Source organism: Mobula birostris, chromosome 4 (genome assembly GCF_030028105.1).
Source record: "Mobula birostris isolate sMobBir1 chromosome 4, sMobBir1.hap1, whole genome shotgun sequence".
In the NCBI taxonomy this organism is placed as follows: domain Eukaryota; kingdom Metazoa; phylum Chordata; class Chondrichthyes; order Myliobatiformes; family Myliobatidae; genus Mobula; species Mobula birostris.
In genome coordinates, this window is record NC_092373.1 from 383,070 (window position 1) to 406,949 (window position 23,880).

General features: G+C 42.9%; 1 protein-coding gene across 7 annotated transcripts in view; it reads right to left on the reverse strand.

Moving 5' to 3' along the window:
- The window catches only part of lrrc34 (leucine rich repeat containing 34), a 107,777-nt gene that overhangs the window by 52,555 nt on the left and 31,342 nt on the right, over positions 1-23,880 (reverse strand). For 4 of the 7 annotated variants that reach the window (XM_072254832.1, XM_072254839.1, XM_072254837.1 and 1 more), the window contains 3 exons: positions 15,401-15,484; positions 9,234-9,362; positions 7,508-7,603 (listed from right to left, as the gene is read on the reverse strand). In XM_072254832.1, coding sequence (XP_072110933.1) covers positions 7,508-7,603; positions 9,234-9,362; positions 15,401-15,484 — 309 coding nt within the window. The remainder of the gene's footprint in view (positions 1-7,507; positions 7,604-9,233; positions 9,363-15,400; positions 15,485-23,880) is intronic. The other 3 variants (XM_072254833.1, XM_072254835.1, XM_072254838.1) reach the window with 3 other exon arrangements.

A 23,880-nucleotide genomic window follows, 5' to 3' on the forward strand; every position in this document is an offset into this window, starting at 1 on the left:
TTTTTTTTCCCATTTAGAAAATAGGCAACCCTTTCATTTCTTCTACCAAAGTGCATGACCATACACTTTCCCACACTACATTCTATCTGCCATAACTTTGCCCATTCTCCTTCTGTAGCCCAAGTCCTTCTGTAGTCTTTCTATTCACCTCTTCAAAATGACCTGCCCCTCCACCTATCTTCATATTGGCTTCAAACTTTGCAACAAAGCCATTAATTCATCATCCAAATCATTGACATATAACCTAAAATGAATTGGCCCCAACACACACCCCTGTGGAACACCATTAGTCATCGGCACCCTGTCAGAAAAGGCCCCTTGTCTCCTGCCAATCGGCCACTGCTTTATCCATGTTTGAATCTTTTTTGTAAATCTAATTTGTTAAGCAGCCTCGTGTGTGGCACCTTGTCAAAGGCCTTCTGAAAATCCAAGTAAACAACATCAACCGATTCTACTTTATCTTGCTTGTTATTTCTTCAGAGAATTCCAACAGATTTGTCAGGAAAGATTTTCCCTTGAGGAAACCATGCTGACTACGGTCTATTTTATCATGTGCCTCCAAGTACTCTGAAACTTCATCCTTAATAAATGACTCCTACATCCTTTCAACCAGAGGTCAGACTAACTGGCCTATAGTTTCCTTTAGACCATAAGACATAGGAGCAAAATTAAGCCATTCAGCCCATCGAATCTGCTCCATATTCCATCATGGCTGATTCCAAATCCCACTCAACCCCATACAACTGCCTTCTTGCTATATCCTTTGATGCCCTGACCAATCAGGAAACTATATAACCATATAACAATTACAGCACGGAAACGGGCCATCTCAGCCCTTCTAGTCCGTGCCTAACTCATACTCTCACCTAGTCCCACCGACCTGCACTCAGCCCATAACCCTCCATTCCTTTCCTATCCATATATCTATCCAACTTAACTTTAAACAACATCGAACCTGCCTCAACCACTTCTGCTGGAAGCTCGTTCCACACAACTACTACTCTCTGAGTAAAGAAGTTCCCTCTCATGTTACTCCTAAACTTTTGCCCTTTAACTCTCAATTCATGTCCTCTTGTTTGAATCTCCCCCATTCTCAATGGAAAAAGCCTATCCACGTCAACTCTATCAATCCCCCCTCATAAGTTTAAACACCTCTATCAAGTCCCCCCTCAACCTTCTACGCTCCAAAGAATAAAGACCTAACTTGTTCAACCTTTCTCTGTAACTTAGGAGATGAAAACCAGGTAACATTTTAGTAAACCTCCTCTGTACTCTCTCAATTTTATTGACATCTTTCCTATAATTCAGTGACCAGAACTGTACACAATACTCCAAATTTGGCTTTACCAATGCCTTATACAATTTCAACATTAGATCCCAACTCCTATACTCAACGCTCTGATTAATAAAGGCCAGCATACCAAAAGCTTTCTTCACCACCCTATCCACATGAGATTCTACCTTCACGGAACTATGCACCATTATTCCTAGATCCCTTTGTTCTACAGCATTCTTCAATGCCCTACCATTTACCATGTATGTCCTATTTTGATTCGGCCTACCAAAATGTAGCACCTCACATTTTTCAGCATTAAACTCCATCTGCCATCTTTCAGTCCACTCTTCTAACTGGCCTAAATCTCTCTACAAGCTTTGAAAACCTACTTCTCCATCCACAATGCCACCTACCTCAGTATCACCTGCATACTTACTAATCCAATTTACCACCCCATCATCCAGATCATTAATATATATGACAAACAATATTGGACCCAGTACAGATCCCTGAGGCACACCGCTACACACTGTCCTCCAATCTGACACACAGTTATCCACCACTACTCTCTGGCGTCTCCCATCCAGCCACTGCTGAATCCATTTTACTATTTCGATATTAATGCCTAACAATTGAACCTTCCTAACTAACCTTCCGCGTGGAACCTTGTCAAAGGCCTTGCTGAAGTCCATATAGACAATATCCACCGCTTTACCCTTGTCAACGTTCTTAGTAACCTCATCAAAAAATTCAATAAGATTTGTCAAACATGACCTTCCATGCACAAATTCATGTTGACTGTTCCTATTCAGATGCTGTCTAGCCAGATAATTATATATACCATCTCTAAGAATACTTTCCATCAATTTACCCACCACTGATGTCAAACTCACAGGCTGAAAATTGCCAGGTTTACTCTTAGAACCCTTTTTAAAAATGGAACCACATGAGCAATATGCCAATCCTCCGGCACCATCCATCCCCGTTTCTAATGACATTTGAAACATCTCTGTCGGAGCCCCTGCTATTTCCACACTAACTTCCCTCAAGGTCCTAGGGAATATCTTGTCCGGACCCAGAGACTTACCCACTTTTATATTCCGTAAAAGCGCCAGTACTTCCTCTTCTTTAATTGTCATACTTTCCATAACTACCCTTCTTCTTTCCTTTACTTTACACAATTCAATATCCTTCTCCTTAGTGAATACCGAAGAAAAGAAATTGTTCAAAATCTCCCCCATCTCTTTTGGCTCCACACATAGCCGTCCACTCTGATTCTCCAAGGGACCAATTTTATCCCTCACTATCCTTTTGTCATTAACATAACTGTAGAAACCCTTTGGATTTATTTTAACTATCAGCTTTCACTTTACATATACCCACGGATTTGGCCTTCACTACAATCTGTGGCAGAGCATTCCACAGACTCACTACTCTCTAGTTAAAGAAATTCCTTTTTACTTCTTTTCTAAAAGTCGCCCCTCAATTTTGAGGCTATGCTCTCTAGTTCTGGATACCCCCACCACAGGAAACATCCTCTTCACATTCACCTTATCTAGTCCTTTCAACATCCGCTAGCTTTCAATGAGATTCCCATGCATTCTTATAAATTTGGATGAGTACAGTCCCAAAGCTGACAAAAACTTCTCATACGTTAACGCTTTCATTCCCAGAATAATCCTCGTGAGCTTCCCCTGGACTCTCTCCAATGACAACACACTCTTTCTGAGATAGGGGGCCTGAAACTGTTAACTATATTCTAGGTGTGGGTCCAAAACTATTGACAATACTCCAAGCACGGCCTGACTCATATGCTGCGGTCTCAGCATTATCTTCTTGCTTTTATATTCTATTTCCCTTGAAATAAATGTCAACATTACATGAAACATTGCATTTGCCTTCTTTACCACAGATTCAATCTGTAAATTAAACTTCTGGGAGTCCTGCATAAGGACTCCTTAGTCTCTCTGCATCTCTGATGATTGAATTTTCTCCCAATTTAGATAATAGTTTGAACTATTGTTCCTTTTATCAAAATGTATTATCATACATTTCCCAACACTGTATTCCATCTGACACATTTCTGCCCATTTTTCCAATTCCTGCTGCAATCGCATTGCTTCCTCAGCACTACCTTCCCCTCCACCTATCTTTGTAATATTCGCAAACTTTGCTACAAAGCCATCAATTCCATTGTCTAAATCATTGACAAACAATGTGAAAAATAGCAGTCCCAATACTGACCGCTGAGGAAAAACACTAGTCACTGGTAGCCAACCAGAAAAGGCTCCCTTTATTCCCACTTGCTGCCTCTTGCTTGTCAGCCATTCTCTATCAATGCCAATATCATTCTGTCTAAAGATGTAATTCCATCTCTTACCAACAGAACCACACCAATGCCTATGCCTTCCTACCTGTCCTTTTGATAAAAAGTATATCTTTCGATGTTAAACTCCTGACTATGGCCTTCTTTCAGCCACAGCTCAGTGATGCCCACAACGCCACACCAATCAATCTCTAACTGTACCATGAGTTCATCCACCTTATTCCAAGTGCACCTTCAGTCCTGCATTATTTACCCTTTTGAATTTTGCCTCTGTGGTACAATTTAACTGTTTGCTCTTTCTGCATTTAAGAACATAAGAAATAGGAGCAGGAGTAGGCCATCTGGCCCATCAAGCCTGCTCCGCCATTCAATAAGATCATGGCTCATCTGGCTATGTACTCATCTCCACCTTTTCCCCATAACCTTCAATTCCCCTATGCAAAAGTCTATCCAAGCTTGTCTTAAATATACTTACTGAGGTGGCCTCCACTGCTTCCTCGGACAGAGAATTCCATAGATTCATCACCCTCTGAGAAAAGCAACTCCTCCTCATCTCCACCCTAAATCTACTCCCCCAAATCTTGAGGATGTGTCCCCTAGTTCTAGTCTCACCTACCAATGGAAACAACTTTCCTGCCTCTATCTTGTTTGGCCTGTTCGGCACAGCATTGTGGGCTGAAGGGCCTGTACTGTGCTGTAATTTTTCTATGTTCAATCTTATCTACCCCTTTCATAATTTTATGCCTCTATAAGATCTCCTCTCATTCTTCTGAATTCCAGCGAGTACGGTCCCAGGTGACTCAATCTCTCCTCGTAGTCTAACCCCATCATTTCTGGAATCAATCTGGTGAACTTCCTCTGCACCACCTCTAAAGCCAGTATATCCTTCTTCAAGTAAGGAGACCAGAACTGCACACTGTACTCCAGGTGTGACCTCCACCAGTACCCTGTACAGTTGCAGCATAATCTCCCTGCTCTTAAATTCCATCCTTCTAGCAATGAAGGTCAACATCCCATTTGCTTTCTTGGTCGCCTGCTGCACCTGCAAACCAACCTTTTGTGATTCATGCACAAGCACTTGCAAGTCCCTCTACACAGCAGCATGCTGCAACTTTTTACCATTTGAATAATAAGTTGTACACAATCATTGGCTTGTCCTTCCTTACATCCATCATCTACTTGTAAATTTCCTGGCTCATCCTCAGCTCAGTCATACTGGTTCCCATCCCCTTGCCACATTAGTTTTAACCACTCCCTTTCTTGAAGAGCGGACATTTGCAATTTTATAGTCTTCCAGAACCATTTCAGGATCTAGTGATTCTTGAAAGATCATTACTCATGCCTTCACAATCTCTTCTGTCACCCTGGGGAATACACCATCTGGTAGGTGACTTATCGACCTTCAGACCTTTCAGTTGCCCAAGAACCTTCTCTCCAGTAATGTAACTTCACACACTTCATGTCACTTGGAACTTCCACCATACTACCAATGTCTTCCACAGTGTAGTCTGATGCAAAATACTTTTTTAGTTCATCCGCCACTTCCTTGTCCCAACTACTACATCTACAGTATTGTTTTCTTGCAGTCTGATATCCTTTCTCACCTCTCTTTTGTACTTAATGTATCTGAGAAACATTTGGTATCCTCTTTAATATTGCAGGTAAGCTTACTTTCATATTCCATCTTTACCTTTGTAATGACTTTTTTAGTTGCATTCTGTTGGTTTTTGAAAGCTTCCCAATCCTCTAACTTCCCACTATTTTTTGCTCTATTATATGCTCTCTCTGGTTTTTATGTGGCTTTGACTTCTCTTTTTAGCTACAGTTGCATCATCTACCCTCTAGAATACTTCTTCCTCTTTGGGATGTATATATCCTGTTGCTTTGAACTGTTTCCAGAAATTCCAGCCATTCCTGCTCTGCTGTCATCCCTGCCATTATTCTTTCTAAATCAGTTCTCCCTCTCATGCCTCTGTAATTCCCGTTATGCCACTGCATATCCTTCTTAAATTTCAAGGTGAATTTGATCATATTAGGATCACTTCTCCTGAGGGTTCATTTACCTTAAACTCTCTAAACAATTCCAGATCTTTGCACAACACCCAATCCAGAATGGCTGATCCCTTGGTCAACTCAACCATGAGCTGCTCAGAAAAGCCATCTCATAGGTACTCTGGAAATGTCCCCCTCCAGGAATCTAGCACCAACCTGATTTTCTCTGCATCTTGAAATCTCCCATGACTATTGTAAAATTGCCCTTTTGACATGTATTTTCTATCTCCTGTTGTAATTTATAGGCTGCATCCTTACTACTGTTTGGGGGTCTGCATACAATTCCCATCAGGGTCTTTTTACCCTTGTAGTTCCTTAGCTCTAAACACAATAGTGCAATGCCTTCCAACCTTATGTCACCTCTTTCTAATAATATGATTTCATTATTTTACCAACAGAGTAACGCCGCCCCTTCTGCCTCCTGCCTGTCCTTTTGATACAATGTGCATCCCTGGACATTAAGCTCCCAGCTCTAATCTTCCTTCTTCTTGATTCTGTGATGCCTACAACATCATACATGCCAATCTGCACTGTGCTACAAATTCATCTACCTTTTTTTGTCTACAGCATATATTTAAATATTACACCTTCAGTCCTGTATTCACCCTTTTCAATTTTATCCACCTTTTACGATGCAACTCATCCTGTTGAATGCAATATTACCCTATTTACAGCCTTTCCTCACTACACATTGCCTCTGTTTGTAAACCAGCTACTATCATCTGTTTTTCCTACAATACTTCTAGCATTGAAATATATACAGCTCAGGACATTAGTCGCACCATGTGCAATTTTTTGATTCCTAACATTGTCTGAGGTCTTACCAACATCTGCCTCCACAACCTCTCCACTAACTGTTCTGGCACATTGGTTCCCATCCTTCTGCAACTCTAGCTTAAACCCCACATGAGTAGCACTCGTGAGATCACACTCCTGGGAAGTCTTGCCCTTTAAGCTCATTATTCGTCCTTCCCATGTCATTGGTACCCACAGGGGCTACGACTTCTGGCAGTTCACCCTCCCACTTAAGAATACTGAGGGCTCGATCTGAGATGTCTCAGACCCTGGATCCTGAGAGGCAAATACCATCTGGGAATCTAGTTCTCACCCATAGAATCTCCTGCTGGGGTGAGAACACCACAGCTAGTGAATAAACACGGAATATGATTATGGTAGAACAAATAGGCCAGATATCTCTCATTAACCATTCTACTCCGCCATTCAATCCTGACTGATCCTTTTTTCCCTCCTCCTCAACCCCATTTCCCGGTCTTCTTCCCGTAACCTTTGATGCTGTGTCCAATCAAGAACCTATCAAGCTCTGCCTTAAATACACCCAATGCCCTGGCCTCCACAGCTGCTTGTGGTAATAAATTCCACAAGTTCACCAGCCCCTGACTAAAGAAATTTCTCCGCATCTCTGTTTTAAACGGACACCTCTATCCTGAGGCTGTGCCCTCTTGTCCTAGGCTCTCCCACCATGGGAAACATCCTTTCCACATCTACTCTGTCTAGGCCTTTCAACATTCGAAAGGTTTCAATAAGATCCCCTCTTATCCTTCTAAATTCCAGCGAGTACAGACCCAGAGCCATCAAAATTTACTTGTATTATAGCCCTTCCATTCCTGGTTTCATTTCACTACTTTCGGAAAGGAAGTTCAAATATTCAAGTCACAAACAAGAGAACATCTGCAGATTCTGGAAATCCAAGCAACACACACAAAATGCTGGAGGAACTCAGCAGGCCAGGCAGCATCTATGGAAAAAAGTCCAGTAGACGTTTCAGGCCCAAACCCTTTGGCAGGATAGTTAAGTTTTAATTTACAGTTCCACTGAATGATCCTACATCATACCTGTAGGGTGTAAACCAAAGGTCGACCAACATTGATGGCTTTGAGTGATTTATTATGGTTTAGCACAGTTGCTAATCCAATCAGACTTTGAATTCCCTGAAAAGTCAGAAAGCAGAAATCTTCAGTTCTTCAGCACTAAAAGGACATTATTCTTGATAAATACAAATCAAAACAAAGGCCAGACACCAGGTTGAGGGCTTGTTGGTGGAGGAGTGTTTCTTTGGAGGTCTGGGACCAGTGGTGTTCCCCACAGGGATCAGTGTTTGCGATGCAAGATGATTTTGTACAATAATTTGTACAAAAATCCAGTGCGATGATTAGTATGTTTGCAGATGCCACAAAAACTGGTAGAGTTATGAATTGTGAAGTTTGTCAAAAGACACAGTCGGATATAGATGAGTTGGAAATGAGGGCAGAGAAATGGCAAATCCAGCTTAATAGAGACAAATGTGAGCTGGTGTATTTTGGTGATACACTATCAGGATGTGGAGGTCATGGTGAGAGTACAGAAGAGGACCATTGGGATGTTGCTTGGATTGAAGAACTCTGACGTGAGGCAAAATAGAAAAATAAGCAATTATTAGAGTTAAAGAAGGCATAGAGATATATAGATTCTGCCTGTTCCCTGTCCATGGAAATTATAGAGAGAGAAAGAGTATGTCTGTTCTCTGTCTGTCTATTTCCTGCCTATCGAAATCAGGGATGCAGATAGAGTCTGTCTGTTTCCCTCCCATAGAAATCATCAACCATAAGATATGGGAGCAGAATTAAACCATTTGGCCCATTGAGTGTGCTCCGCCATTCCATTATAGCTGATCCATTCTTCCTCTTAGCCCCAATCTCCTACCTTCTCTCTGTTTCCCTTCATGCCCTTGCCAATCAAGAATTTATCAACCTCTGCCTTAAATATACATAAAGACTTGGCCTCCAGAGCTGCCTATGGCAAAGAATTCCACACATTCACCACACTGGGGGCTGAAGAAATTCCTCCTCATCTCCATTCTAAAAGGATGCCCCTCTATTCTAAGGCTGAGTCCTCTGGCTTCAGACTCTCTCATCTTAGGAAACATCTTCTCCACCTGCACTCTATCAAGGCCTTTCACCATTCAAAAGGTTTCAATGAGGTCACCCCTTATTCTTCTGAATTCTAGTGAATACAGGCCCAGAGCCATTAAATGCTCATCATATGTCAAGCCATTCAATCCTGGATTAATTTTTGTAAACCTACTTTGAACTCTCTCCAGTTTCAGCACATCCTTTCTAAGATAAGGGGCCCAAAATATCAGAGGTATATAGAGTCTGTCTGTTCCCTGCCCATAGAAATCAGAGATAGACAGCGTCTGTTCCCTGCCCATGGAAATCAGAGAAAGATAGAGTCTGTCTGTTCCCTGTCTGTTTGCCTGCCCATAGAAATCATAGAGATACTGTCTAACCCCTGCCCACAGAAATTATAGAGATAGATATAGTCTGTCTGTTCCCCGCCAGAATTTTATATGTGTTTAATTTAGAGTGGCATTATGTCAGTGCCCACTTAATGGGCTGTAGGGTATGTCCCTGGGCTGTAGTTTTATGTTCTATGTTCCATGTTGAACGTGATGAGATCTAGAATTGTGTGGACTAGGTAGACATAGAATTTCTGGGGACTGTGAGCTGAAAACCTTGATGGACCCAGATGGTCTCCTCCTGCTTCATAAGGGAATGTGCTGAATTTTCCTGGTCCACTCACCAAATCACAGTCGCCGAGGTCCACAGACTCCAGTGTTTTGTTGAGCTGCAGCATTGTGGCAAAGTGCATTCCACCCTTATTGCCAATTTTATTCCCATTAATCCTTAGATGCTTCAGTGACTGGTTCACCTGTGTAAATATATGTTTTCACAATGAGTTCATGGTCAGTTCACTCTTTTACAGACATGTGGCAGATTGGTTCCAGCATTTATTCTTTGACTTACCCTGCAGCCCTTGTACCTACAGCATCGCACATGCAGACAATACCCATACGTCTCTACCAACAACTTTCCTCTTACAAAAAAGCCTCCTTTCACTCTACATTTAACCATGACTCACGTATTGCACTTACTGCTTTAATCAGAATGTACCCCCAAACGCCTACAGATAACAATCAAGGCATAGAGGCAAGCAAGCGAGAATCACACCTGCCTGTATATCATTCTAATGACTTGCTTTGCAGACAGTACAGAGAACTTTTACAATGTAGATTAAGGGAATTAAAGGATTGATAGGTATAGAAAGGTTGAGAGAGTTTGGTCTATATTCATGTACCTGAGTGCCTTTGTATGCAAAGCATAAAAGGAGAGGAGGAGGAGAAGATGGCGACGCGACGCAGCGCACAGCGGCCACTCCAGTGAATGATATCTGTAATCTGTCAGGTAGGGTGCCATGCACAATCCTGATTTGATGGAGACAGACGTGAGAGCACAAAGGAACATCTGGAGAAACTTCTGAAATGCCTTCTTCGCTGCCGCTGTTACTGTGTGATCCAGAATCTCCGGAGGAGAAGGCCCTGAGTTCTCAGCTTTGTTTGTTGCTCGGCGGCCGGGGCGGGGTCAAAGCGCTCGGCAGAGGATGGTGCTCAGGAGGCTGTATCGGAGGGGCTGGTCGGAGGCTCGAAGTTTTCGGACAGACTCAGAGTCGGCTGTGGTCGGGTGCTTCCAATGCATCAGCAGTTGTCGGCGCTGGAGGTTTATGGCAGGGAGAGTTTCTCCCTTCTGCCACCTGCTATCGGGACAATCGGGAGTCGATCGGAACTTTTAGACTTTTTTTTTTACTGTGCCCATGGTCTACTCTTTATCAAATTACGGTATTGCTTTGCAATGCTGTAACTATATGTTATAATTATGTGGTCTTGTCAGTGTTAGTCTTTGGTTTGTCCTGTTTTTTTGTGATATCACTCTGGAGGAACATTGTATCATTTCTTAATGCATGTATTTCTAAATGACAATAAATGAGGACTGAGTGTCCTCATAATCTAAATCTAATCTAACATGCAGGCAGCGCATGCATTTAGAAAGGTAAAGCTATAGAATATGGAACAAGCCCTGCTGTGCTGAACATGATACCAAATGAAACTAATCCTATCTTCAAGGTCTATATATTGTACATATATTATATTATATTTATATCAAGAGGATTTTCCCTAGCTACATAAAGCCCTGGTTACGACCAAACAGATCTCTCTAACTGAAGAAGGATGCTTTTGTTATTAAGGGAACGTAAACAGATTAATCAGATTGATTTCTGGGAATTTGAGTTGATTGTATGAAGCGAGATTAAACAGACTGCATCTATACTTCCTTGATAAAAAGTGAAATAGCCACTTCATGCACCTGCGCCAAGCTCATCAATTTCATCAACTTTCCCTCCAACTTTCACCCTGCCTTATATTCATTTGGTCCATTTCTGACACTTCTCTCCCCTTTCGTGATCTCTCTGCCTCCATTTCTGGGGACAAACTGTCTACTGAACTCTTTTTATAAACCTACCGATTCCCCAGCTATCTTGATTACTTCCCACCCTCTCATGTAAAAATGCTATTCCCATTTCTCAGTTCTTTCATCTCTGCTGCATCTTTTCCCAGGATGAGCCTTTCCTTTCCTGAACATCAGAGATGTCCTCCTTCTTCGAAGAATGGGGTTTCCTTGCAGTCACCTGCATCTCCTCCATTTTCTAGACATCTGCACTCACTCCATCCATTTCCATAGATGCTGCCTGATCTGCTGAGTTCCTTTATTCTGGATTTTCAGCACCTGCAGAATCTCGTGTCACTGAATCATTCTGTGCTTGACAGAACAGATAGAATGATGTTTTTCCTGTTCTGGCTATACAAAACCAGGAGTCACAATTTCTAAGGGATGGAAATAAATTTCTACACCCATTATGGAATATGGAATGGTTATGGAATTTTCTACTCACAATACTCAGTCACCGAATAGACTTATGACAAAGATTGATAGATTTTTGCAATATCATGAAATTTAGAATTGTGGAAAGTAGCACTGAGGTTAATTGTGACCTGACGAAGGGTCTCGGCCTGAAACGTCGACTGCACCTCTTCCTAGAGTTGCTGCCTGGCCTGCTGCGTTCACCAGCAACTTTTATGTGTGTTGCTTGAATTTCCAGCATCTGCAGAATTCCTTCTGTCTGAGGTTAATTGAGGTTGATTGGAATACTGCACAGATGCAGCAGAAGCATTCATGTGCAGGTACAGTGAAGAGCTTTAAAGAACCCAGTCTCCATAAAGGAGAGGTACCACCTAGGGAGCAGACATCAAGGGAGTGGTCGTCATCGGAGTAGCCCGAGTCAGAGTAGTAAGACTTTGGTTCAACACGACTTCGGTGAGAACAGGTAAGTAGGTAACTTTATTTCTTATTTAACGCTTGAGAGTATGGGGGGTATGTCTGCAGAGCCAGTATTCTGTTCTGGGTCTCAGATATGGGATTTCTGGGAGACAACCAGTCTCCCCGATGGCCACATCTGCACCAGCTGCCTCAAGATTGTGGACTTCGGGAAGGGTAAGAAGGAATACATACCAATCCTCGTAGAGGGATCAGGAGTGGAGAGAGTGAGCAGTTTCACGTTCCTGTGTGTTAAGATCTCGGAGGACCTAACCTGGTGCCAACATATTGATGTAGTTATGAAGAAGGCAAGACAGCGACTATACTTCATTAGGAGTTTGAAGAGATTTGGTATGTCAACAAATACACTCAAAAATTTCTATAGATGTACCATGGAAAGCATTCTGACAAGCTGCATCACTGTCTGGGATGGGGAGAGGCTACTGCACAGGACTCAAAGAAGCAGCAGAGGATTGTAAATCTAGTTGGCTCCATCTTGGGTTCTAGCTTGCAAAGTACTCAGGATATCTTCAAGGAGCAGTGTCTCAGAAAGGCAGTGTCCAATATTAAGGACCCCAGCACCCAGGGCATGCCTTTTTCTCGCTATTACCATCAGGCAGTAGGAGGTACACACTCAGCGATTCATGAACAGCTTCTTCCCCTCTGCCATCTGATTCCTAAATGGACACTACCTCACTTTTTAAATATATATTATTTCTGTTTTTTGCATGATTTTTAATCTATTCAATATACATAATTAATTTGCTTAGTTACTTATTATTATTCTATATTATGTATTGCATTGAACTACTACTGCTGTTAGCAAATTTCATGACACATGCTGGTGATGATAAACCTGATTCTGACTCTGAGATGTAGCTCCCTGGAGACCTTGTTAGGGCGCTGGAGCTGCAGCTCCATGACCTTGGACTTGTTAGGGAAAGCGAAATGGTGATAGATAGGTACTCACCACAAGGGATAGAAGAAAGATAAATGGGAGACTGTTAGAAAAGGGAAGTGAGAACATCAGATATTGGAGAGCACCTGTGTGGCCATCGACAACAAGTACTCCCATTTTGAGTACTGTTGGGGAGGGTGTCCTACCTGGGGGAAGCAACAGCAGCTGTACCTCTGGTACTGATCTGGCCCTGTGACTCAGAAGGGCAGGAAACTGAAGAAAATGGCAGCAGTAACAGGGGACTCTATAGTTAGGGGCACAGACAGGCGATTCTATAGCTGCAAAAAGGAAATACAGATGGTAGTTTACCTCACAGGTGCCAGGGTCTGCGATGTTTCTGAACACGTTCACAATATCCTGAAAAGGAAGTGTGAGCAGCTGGAAGTTTTGGTACATATTGGTACCAACAACATAGGTAGAAAAAGGATGGAGGTCCTGAAAAAACAATACGGGGAGTTAGGAAGGAAGCTGAGGAGCAGGAGCTCAAGTGTAGTAATCATGGGATTGCTGCCTGTGCCATGTGACAGCCAGGATAGAAATAGAGTGAGGTGGAAGAAAAATGCATGGCTGAAGAATTGGAGTGAGGGGGCAGGGATTCAGATTCCTGGATAATTGGGATGTCTTCTGGGGCATGTGGGACCTGCACTTGAATCCAAGGAGGACCAATATTCTTGCAGGCAGATTTATTAGAGCTGCTGAGAGTGGTTTAAACTAATATGGAAGGGGGGATGGGAACCAGTATGATGGAGCTGAGGATGGCCCACCAGGTTTACAAGTAGATGATGAATGTAAGGAAGGACAAGCCAATGATTGGGTACAAGTGCAGACAGAGCAAAGAGTTAAATTGTACCACAGAGGCAAAATTCAAAAGGGTGAAGAATGCAAGACTGCAGGTACTTTTGTTTATTGTGCATAGCATATGGAATAAGGTGGATGAATTTGTGGCACAATTAGATTGGTCTGTATGATGTTGTAGTCATAGTCATACTTTATTGATCCCAGAGGAAATTGGTTTTTGTTACAGTTGCACCATAAATAATTAAATAGTAATATGTAAATGATGCCAGTAAATTATGAAATAGGTCCAGGACCAGCCTATTGGCTCAGGGTGTCTGACCCTCCAAGGGAGGAGTTGTAAAGTTTGATGGCCACAGGCAGGAATGACTTCCTATGACGCTCTGTGCTGCATCTCGGAGGAATGAGTCTTTGGCTGAATGTACTCCTGTGCCCACCCAGTACATTATGTAGTGGATGGGAGACATTGTCCAAGATGGCATGCAACTTGGACAGCATCCTCTTTTCAGACACCACCGTCAGAGAGTCCAGTTCCATCCCCACAACATCACTGGCCTTACGAATGAGTTTGTTGATTCTGTTGGTGTCTGCTACCCTCAGCCTGCTGCCCCAGCACACAACAGCAAACATGATCGCACTGGCCACCACAGACTCATAGAACATCCTCAGCATCGTCCGACAGATGTTAAAGGACGTAAGCCTCCTCAGGAAATAGAGACGGCTCTGACCCTTCTTCTAGACAGCCTCAGTGTTCTTTGACCAGTCCAGTTTATTGTCAATTCGTATCCCCAGGTATTTGTAATCCTCCACCATGTCCATACTGACCCCTTGGATGGAAACAGGGGTCACCGGTGCCTTAGCTCTCCTCAGGTCTACCACCAGCTCCTTAATCTTTTTCACATTAAGCTGCAGATAATTCTGCTCACACCATGTGACAAAGTTTCCTACCGTAGCCCTGTACTCAGCCTCATCTCCCTTTCTCCCTTGCTGATGCATCCAACTATGGCAGAGTCATCCGAAAACTTCCGAAGATGACAAGACTCTATGCAGTAGTTGAAGTCCGAGGTGTAAATGGTGAAGAGAAAGGGAGACAAGACAGTCCCCTGTGGAGCCCCAGTGCTGCTGATCACTCTGTCGGACACACATGTGTTGTAGGCATCACTGAGTCATGGCTGAAAGAAGGTTATAGTTGGGAGTTGAACATCAAAGGATATAATTTGTATCAAAAAGACAGGCAGAAACGCATAGGTAGTGGTGTGGCTCTGTGGGTAAAAGGACGGCACATAACTGCTAGATATTTCAGGTCTGGTAACCAAGACTCTTCATCAAGACAGGAATAGAGGTTTATTAAAGAACTCAGCAGGACAGGTAACATCTATGCAAATGAGTAAACAATCAACGTTTTGGGTTGAGACTCCAGATGAAGGGTGATGGCCCAAAACATCAACTGTTTATTCCCTTCCATCGATGCTCCCTTACCTACTCAATTCCTCCAGCGTTTTGTGTGTGTTGCTCGATATCCATAGCCACTTCCTTCTAAACCTTAGGATGCAGGTGAACAGGTCCAGGGATTTCATGCCATTCCTCTGTTTCCTTCCCAGAGAAATCACATCCTTATGATCAATTCTTTAACAGTAACTATTTTTAATGCCATATTTGTTACTATAGTTTCCTAACCTATAATAGGCCACACACTCCTCCTGGTTTTGTAGCACCTTTATTCAAATTTAACCATCTGCCTAGATGGGAGTGTTTCCAAATTGAGAGAAAGAGATTTGGTTATTTACCTGTAAGGCTTCAGCAATCCATTCTGCTCCACTGCTGCCAATGTCATTGCACATTAGATTGAGGTCACTGAGCACTTTGGTTTCCTGATGGGTGAAGATCTGAGTGTTACCAATATTCAGGACAGAGCCATCTCCACATATACAGTATATTCAAAGGAAGACTCCTCCACCTTCTGAAAACTAACTTGTTTTCTCTCTTTCTCAGTTCTCAGACATGAAACATTAATTGTTTTGTTCTCCATAGTTGCTACCATATCCATACTCACGTCCTTGTACAAATGCGCAGTAGAGAGCATCCTAACAAGCTGTTTCACTGGACATCACTGGCAAGAGGCTACCTGCCGTCAAGTACATATGTTCAGAAAGGTGCCGGAGCAGGGCCAGTAATATCATGAAGGATCCCACTCACCCTGCTCATAGACTTTTTGTCTCACTCCCATCAGTGAGGAGGCTACATAGCATCCATGCCAAAGCTTGAAAGTTCAAAGTTCAAACTAAAATTATTATCAAAGTACATATATGTCATCTAAGTCTCATTTTCTTGTGGGCATATTCAATAAATCCATAATTAAATAATAACCATAATAGAATCAATATAAGACCACACCAACCTGGGCATTCAGCCAGTTTGCAAAAAACAATAAATAGTGCAAATACAAAAAGTAAGAAATAATAATAAATAAATAAATCAGCAATAAATATTGAGAACATGAGATGCAGAGACCTTGAAAGTAAGTCTGTAGGTTGTGGGAATATTTCAGTGATAGGACTAGTGAAGTTATCCCCTTTGGTTCAACAGCCTAAACGTTGAGGGCTAATAACTGTTCCGGAACCTGAGGTGTGGACCCTGTATATTCTTCGTGATGGCAGTAGTGAGAAGTGAGCATCACCTGGACAGTGGGTGTCTCTGATACTGGATGCTGCTTTCTGTGGCAACGTTCTATGTAGATGTGCTCAATGATGGGGAGAGCTTTACCCATGATGGACTGGGCTACTTTTGTAGGATTTTCTGTTCAAGGGCATTGTTGTTTCTACACGAGGCTGTGATGCAGCCAGTCAATATACTCTCCACTACACATAAGACCTTAAGACAAAGGAGCAGAAGTTGGCCAATTGGCCCATCAAGTCTGCTCCGCCATTTTACCATTCTCCCATTTAGTCCCACTCCCCCGCCTTCTCACCATAACCTTTGATGCCCTGGCTACTCAGATACCTATCAATCTCTGCCTTAAATACACCCAATGACTTGGCCTCCACTGCTGCCCGTGGCAACAAATTCCATAGATTCACCACTCTCTGGCTAAAAAAATTTCTTCGCGTCTCTGTTCTGAATGGGCGCCCTTCAATCCTTAAGTCATGCCCTCTCGTACTAGACTCCTTCATCATGGGAAACAACTTTGTCACATCCACTCTATCCATGCCTTTCAACATTCGAAATGTTTCTATGAGGTCCCCCTCATTCTTCTAAACTCCAAGGAATACAGTCCAAGAGCGGACAAACGTTCCTCATATGTTAATCCTCTCATTCCTGGAATCATTCTATTGAATCTTCTCTGTACCCTCTCCAATGTCAGCACATCCTTTTTTAAATAAGGAGACCAAAACTGCCCACAGTACTCCAAGTGAGGTCTCACCAGCACCTTATAGAGCCTCAACATCACATCCCTGCTCCTATACTCTATTCCTCTAGAAATGAATGCCAACATTGCATTCGCCTTCTTCACTACCAACTCCACCTGGAGGTTAACCTTAAGGGTATCCTGCACGAAGACTGCCAAGTCCCGTTGCATCTCAGAACTTTGAATTCTCTCCCCATTTAAATAATAGTCTGCCCGTTTATTTCTTCTGCCAAAGTGCATAACCATACACTTTCCAACATTGTATTACATTTGCCACCTCTTTGCCCATTCTTCCAATCTATTCAAGTCTCTCTGCAGACTCTCTGATTCCTCAGCACTACTGGCCCCTCCATCACCAACATCTCAAAACACCTCATCACAGTGAATATAAATGCTACTGTACAATAGTCATTGAGGCAGGTTATCACTTTCTTCTTAGGCACCAGTATAACTGAAGTCTGCTTGAAGCAGGTGGGTACTTCAGACTGCCAAAGCAAGAGGTTAAAGATCTCAGTGAACACTCCAGTTAGTTGATCAGCAGAGGTCTTGAGTACTTAGAAACACAGAAACATAGAAAATAGGTGCAGGAGTAGGCCATTCGGCCCTTCGAGCCTGCACCACCATTCAGTATGATCATGGCTGATCATCCAACTCAGAACCCTGCACCAGCCTTCCCTCCATCCCCCCGATCCCTTTAGCCACAGGGGCCATATCTAACTCCCTCTTAAATATAGCCAATGAACTGGCCTCAACTGTTTCCTATGGCAGAGAATTCCACAGATTCACCACTCTCTGTGTGAAGAAGTTTTTTCCTAATCTCAGTCCTAAAAGGCTTCCCCTTTATCCTCAGACTGTGATCCCTCGTTCTGGACTTCCCCAACATCGGGAACAATCTTCCTGCATCTAGCCTGTCCAATCCCTTTAGGATTATATACGTTTCAATCAGATCCCCCCGCAATCTTCTAAATTCCAACGAGTATAAGTCTAGTTCATCCAGTCTTTCATCATATGAAAGTCCTGCCATCCCAGGAATCAATCTGGTGAACCTTCTTTGTACTCCCTCTATGGCAAGGATGTTTTTCCTCAGATTAAGGGACCAAAACTGCACACAATACTCCAGGTGTGGTCTCACCAAGGCCTTGTACAACTGCAGTAGTACCTCCCTGCTCCTGTACTGGAATCCTCTTGCTATAAATGCCAGCGTACCATTCGTCTTTTTCACCGCCTGCTGTACTTGCATGCCCACTTTCAATGACTGGTGTATAATGACACCCAGGTCTCGTTGCACCTCCCCTTTTCCGAGTCGGCCACCATTCAGATAATAATCTGTTTTCCTGTTTTTGCCACCAAAGTGGATAACTTCACATTTATCCACATTAAATTGCATCTGCCATGAACTTGCCCATTCACCTAACCTATCCAAGTCACCCTGCATCCTCTTGGCATCCTCCTCACAGCTAACACTGCCACCCAGCTTCGTGTCATCCGCAAACTTGGAGATGCTGCATTTAATTCCCTCATCCAAGTCATTAATATATATTGTAAACAACTGGGGTCCCAGCACTGAGCCTTGTGGTACCCCACTAGTCACTGCCTGCCATTCTGAAAAGGTCCCGTTTATTCCCACTCTTTGCTTCCTGTCTGCCAACCAATTCTCTATCCACAACAATACCTTACCCCCAATACCATGTGCTTTAAGTTTGCACACTAATCTCCTGTGTGGGACCTTGTCAAAAGCCTTTTGAAAATCCAAATATACCACATCCACTGGTTCTCCCCTATCTACTCTACTAGTTACATCCTCAAAAAATTCTATGAGATTCGTCAGACATGATTTTCCTTTCAGAAATCCACGCTGACTTTATCCGATGATTTCACCGCTTTTCAAATGTGCTGTTATCACATCTTTCATAACTGACTCTAGCAGTTTCCCCACCACCGATGTTAGGCTAACCGGTCTATAATTCCCTGGTTTCTCTCTCCCTCCTTTTTTAAAAAGTGGGGTTACATTAGCCACCCTCCAATCCTCAGGAACTAGTCCAGAATCTAAAGAGTTTTGAAAAATTATCACTAATGCATCCACTATTTCTTGGGCTACTTCCTTAAGCACTCTGGGATGCAGACCATCTGGCCCTGGGGATTTATCTGCCTTCAATCCCTTCAATTTACCTAACACCACTTCCCTACTAACATGTATTTCCCTCAGTTCCTCCATCTCACTGGACCCTCTGTCCCCTACTATTTCCGGAAGATTATTTATGTCCTCTTTAGTGAAGACAGAACCAAAGTAATTATTCAATTGGTCTGCCATGTCCTTGCTCCCCATAATCAATTCACCTGTTTCTGTCTGTAGGGGACCTACATTTGTCTTAACCAATCTTTTTCTTTTCAAATATCTATAAAAGCTTTTACAGTCAGATTTTATGTTCCCTGCCAGTTTTCTTTCATAATCTTTTTTCCCCTTCCTAATTAAGCCCTTTGTCCTCCTCTGCTGAACTCTGAATTTCTCCCAGTCCTCAGGTGAGCCACTTTTTCTAGCTAATTTGTATGCTTCTTCTTTGGAATTGATACTATCCCTAATTTCCCTTGTCAGCCACGGGTGCACTACCTTCCTTGATTTATTCTTTTGGCCAGGTAACCCATCTGCGCTGGATGCTTTTCGCAGGTTTACCACATGAAGGTGCTCGCACTGCCCTCAGAGACTAAATCACAGGATCTTCAGGAGCTGTGGGAGTTTGTGATGATTACTTCATGTTTTGATGGTCAAAGTAAGCATAGAAGGCATTAAGCTCATCTGGAAGCAAAGCCCTGTCAGAATCAGAATCAGGTTTATTATCACCAGCACGTGATGTGAAATTTGTTAACTTAGCAGCAGCAGTTCAATGCAATACATAATCCAGCAGAGACACAAAAAAAAACATAATAATAAATAAACAGGTAAATCCATTACATATATTAAATAGATTATTAAAAAAGGTGCAAAAACAGAAATACTACATATTTAAAAAAGTGAGGTAGAGTCCAAGGTTTCAAAGACTATTTAGGAATCGGATGGCAGAGGGGAAGAAGCTGTTCCTGAATCATTGAGTGTGTGCCTTCAGGTTTCTGTATCTCCTACCTGATGGTAACAGTGAGAAAAGGGCATGCCCTGGGTGCTGGAGGTCTTTAATATTGGATGCTGCCTTTCTGAAACTCCGCTCCCTGAAGATGTCCTGGCTACTTTGTAGGCTAGCGCCCAAGATGGAGCTGACTAGATTCACAACCTTCTGCAGCTTCTTTTGGTCCTTTGCAGTAGCCCCTCCATACCAGGCAGTGATGCAGCCTGTCAGAATGCTCTCCACAGTACAGCTATAAAAGTTTTTGAGTGTATTTGTTGACATGCCAAATCGCTTCAAACTCCTAATAAAGTATAGCTGCTGTCTTGCATTTTTTATGACCACATCAATATGTTGGGACCAGTTTAAATCCTCAGAGATCTTGATACCCAGGACTTGAAGCTGCTCACTCTCTCCACTTCTGATCCCTCTACGACGATTGGTATGTGTCCCTTCATCTTATCCTTCCTGAAGTCCACAATCCGCTGTTTCGTCTTATTGACGTTGAGTGCCAGGTTGTTGCTGCGGCACCATTTCACTAGTTGGCATATCTCACTCCTGCACGCCCTCTTGTCACCACCTGAGATTCTACCAACAATGGTTGTATAATCAGCAAATTTGTAGATGGTACTTGAGCTATGCCTAGCCACACAGTCATATGTATACAGAGAGTAGAGCAGTGGGCTAAGCACACGCCCCTGAGGTGCACCAGTATTGATCATCAGCGAAGAGGATATGTTATCACCAATCTGCACAGGTAGTGGTCTTCTGGTTAGGAAGTCAAGGATCCAATTACAGAGGGAGGTACAGAGGCCCAGGTTCTGCAATTTCTCAATAAGGATTGTGGGAATGATGGTATTAAATGCTGAGCTATGATCGATGAACAGCATCCTGACGTAGGTGTTTATGTTGTCTAGGTGGTCTAAAGCCATGTGATGAGCCATTGAGATTGTGTCTGCAGTTGACCTATTGTGACGATAGGCAAATTGCAATGGGTCCAGGTCCTTGCTGAGGCAGGAGTTCGGTCTAGTCATAACCAACTTCTCAAAGCATTTCATCAGTGTCGATGTGAGTGCTAGCGGGCAATAGTCATTAAGGCAGCCCACATTATTCTTCTTTGGCACTGGCATAATTGTTGCCTTTTTGAAGCAGTGAGAGGTTGAAAATGTCCTTGAATACTCCCGCTAGTTGGTTGGCACAGGTTTTCAGAGCTGTACCAGGTACTCCATCGGGACCTTCTGCCTTGCGAGGGTTCACTCTCTTTACAGACAATCTAACATCGGCCTCTGAGACACAGATCACAGGGTCATCAGGTGCAAGGTCCCGATAAGAGGTGACAGCATTCAAGCTCTGCCACAAATGTCGACCATCCTTCGTTGATTCATGTTTAGTCCAGAATTCGCCTGTGAGATGGCTTTCCAGAGATTGTATATGGACCTCTTGTGACAATCCTGGTCACTGGACTTGAGTGCCTCTGATCTGGCCCTCAGCAAATTGCAGATCTTGTGTTTCATCCAGGGTTTCTGGTTGGGGGAGACACTGTCTTCTATGAATGTTTTTATAAAGTATGAGACAATCGTGGTGTATTCATTCAGATCCAGAGATGAGTCCTTTAACATGACCCAGCCCACCGACTCAACGAATCCCATAACCACCTCTTTGTTGTCCTATTATCAGGAGCTTTGCTCTTTAGTTTGTCTGTATGTAGTAGAAAGACAGCTAAGTGATCAGGTTTACTGAAATGCGGTCTGGGCATGGAACGGTAGGCATTCCTCAACTTACTACAACAATGGTCTGGAACTTCTTGTGCTACAAGTTAAATGCTGATGTTTATTGTGCAGTACTTTAATCTATAAGATATAGGAGCAGAACAAGGCCTTTTGGCCCATCGAATCTGCTCCTCCAGTACAAGGATGTTGCCTGGAATGGAGAGCGTGCCTTACGAGAATAGGTTGAGTGTACTTGGCGTTTTCTCCTTGCAGTGATGGAAGAGGAGAGGTGACCTTTTAGAGGTTTATAAGATGATGAGAGGCTTTGATCATGTGGATAGCCTGAAGCTTTTTCCCAGGACTAGAATGGCCAACAAAAGAGGGCATAGTTTTAAGGTGCTTAGAAATAGGTACAGAGGGGATGTCAGGGGCAAATTTTTCACACAGAAAGTGGTGAGTGTGTGAAATGAACGATGAAGAGAGAATTCCACAGATTTACAACTCTCTGGGAAAAGCAGTTCCTCCTCATCTCCATCCAAAATCTACTTCCCTGAATCTTGAGGCAATGTCCCCTAGTTCTAGTCTCACCTACCAGTGGAAACAACTTTCCTGCCTCTATCTTATCTATCCCTTTCATAATTTTATGTTTCTATAAGATCTCTTCTCATTCTTCTGAATTCCAACGAGTACAGTCCCAGGTAACTCAATCTCTCCTCATAGTTTAACCTCCTTACTTCTGGAATCAACCTGGTGAACCTCTTCTGCACCGCAGCCAAAGCCAGTATATCCTTCCCCAAGTAAGGAGACCAGAACTACATGCAGTTTTCCAGATGTGGCCTCACCAGTACCCTGTACAGTTGCAGCAAAACCTCCCTGCTCTTAAGTTCTAGCAATGAAGACCAACATCCCATTTGCCTTCTTGATAGCCTACTGCAGTTGCAAACCAACCTTTTGTGATTCATTCACAGGCACTCCCAAGTCCCTCTGCACAGAAGCATGCTGCAATTTTTTACCATTTAAATAATAATCTGCTCTTTCATTTTTCCTTCCAAAAAGGATGACCATGCATTTACTCACTTCGCATTCCATCTGCTGGACCCTTGCCCACTCACTGAATCTTCTGCACAATTTGCTTTTCCACTAGTTTAGTATCATCGACAAACTTTGATACACTACACTCGGTCCCCTCTTCCAGATTGTTAATGTATATCGTGAACAATTGTGGGCCCAGCACCGACCCCTGCGGCACACCACTCACCACCCTCTATCCAATGCACCCGTTATATCCTCAAAACCTACAGTAAGTTTATCAAGCAGAACCTGCCTTTGCTGAGTCCATGCTGTGTCTACCTCATGGATCTATTTTTTTCCCAGATGCTTCGCTATTTCTTTTTTAATGATAGCTTCAAGCATTCTGCCCAACTACTGGCCTATAGTTGCCTGCCTTTTGCCTACATCCTTTTTTGAACAGTGGTGTGACATTCCCCCTCTTCCAATCTGCTGGGACCTGCCCAGAGCGCAGAGCCTTTTGGTAAATTATCACCAAAGCCTCTACTACTACTTCTGCCATTTCTTTCAGTACCCTGGGATGCATTCCATCAGGACCTGGGGACTTGTCTATCTTCAGGCCCACAAGCTTGTTCAGCACTACCTCTTTAGTGATAGCTATTGTATCAAATTCCTCACCTCCCATCACATCCATAACATCCTCTTTAACATGTTAGATGTTTCCTCCAATGTGAATACTGACACAAAATAGGCATTCAAAGCCTTGGCCATTTCCTATTATCCAATATCAATTCCCCCTTCTTGTCCACCAAGGGACCTTTGTTCACTTTAACCACCCTTTTCTGCTTTATATAATTATAAAAACTGTTACTATTTTTATATATTGTGCTAGTTTATTTTCATAATCTAGCTTCCCATTCTTTATTGCTTGCTGAATGGTACTTTGTTGCTTTTTAAATTTTTCCCAAGCTTCCAGTTATCCACTACCCTTGGTGACTTTCTATGTACAAGCTTTTAGATTGATGCCTTCTTTTATTTCCTTAGTTATC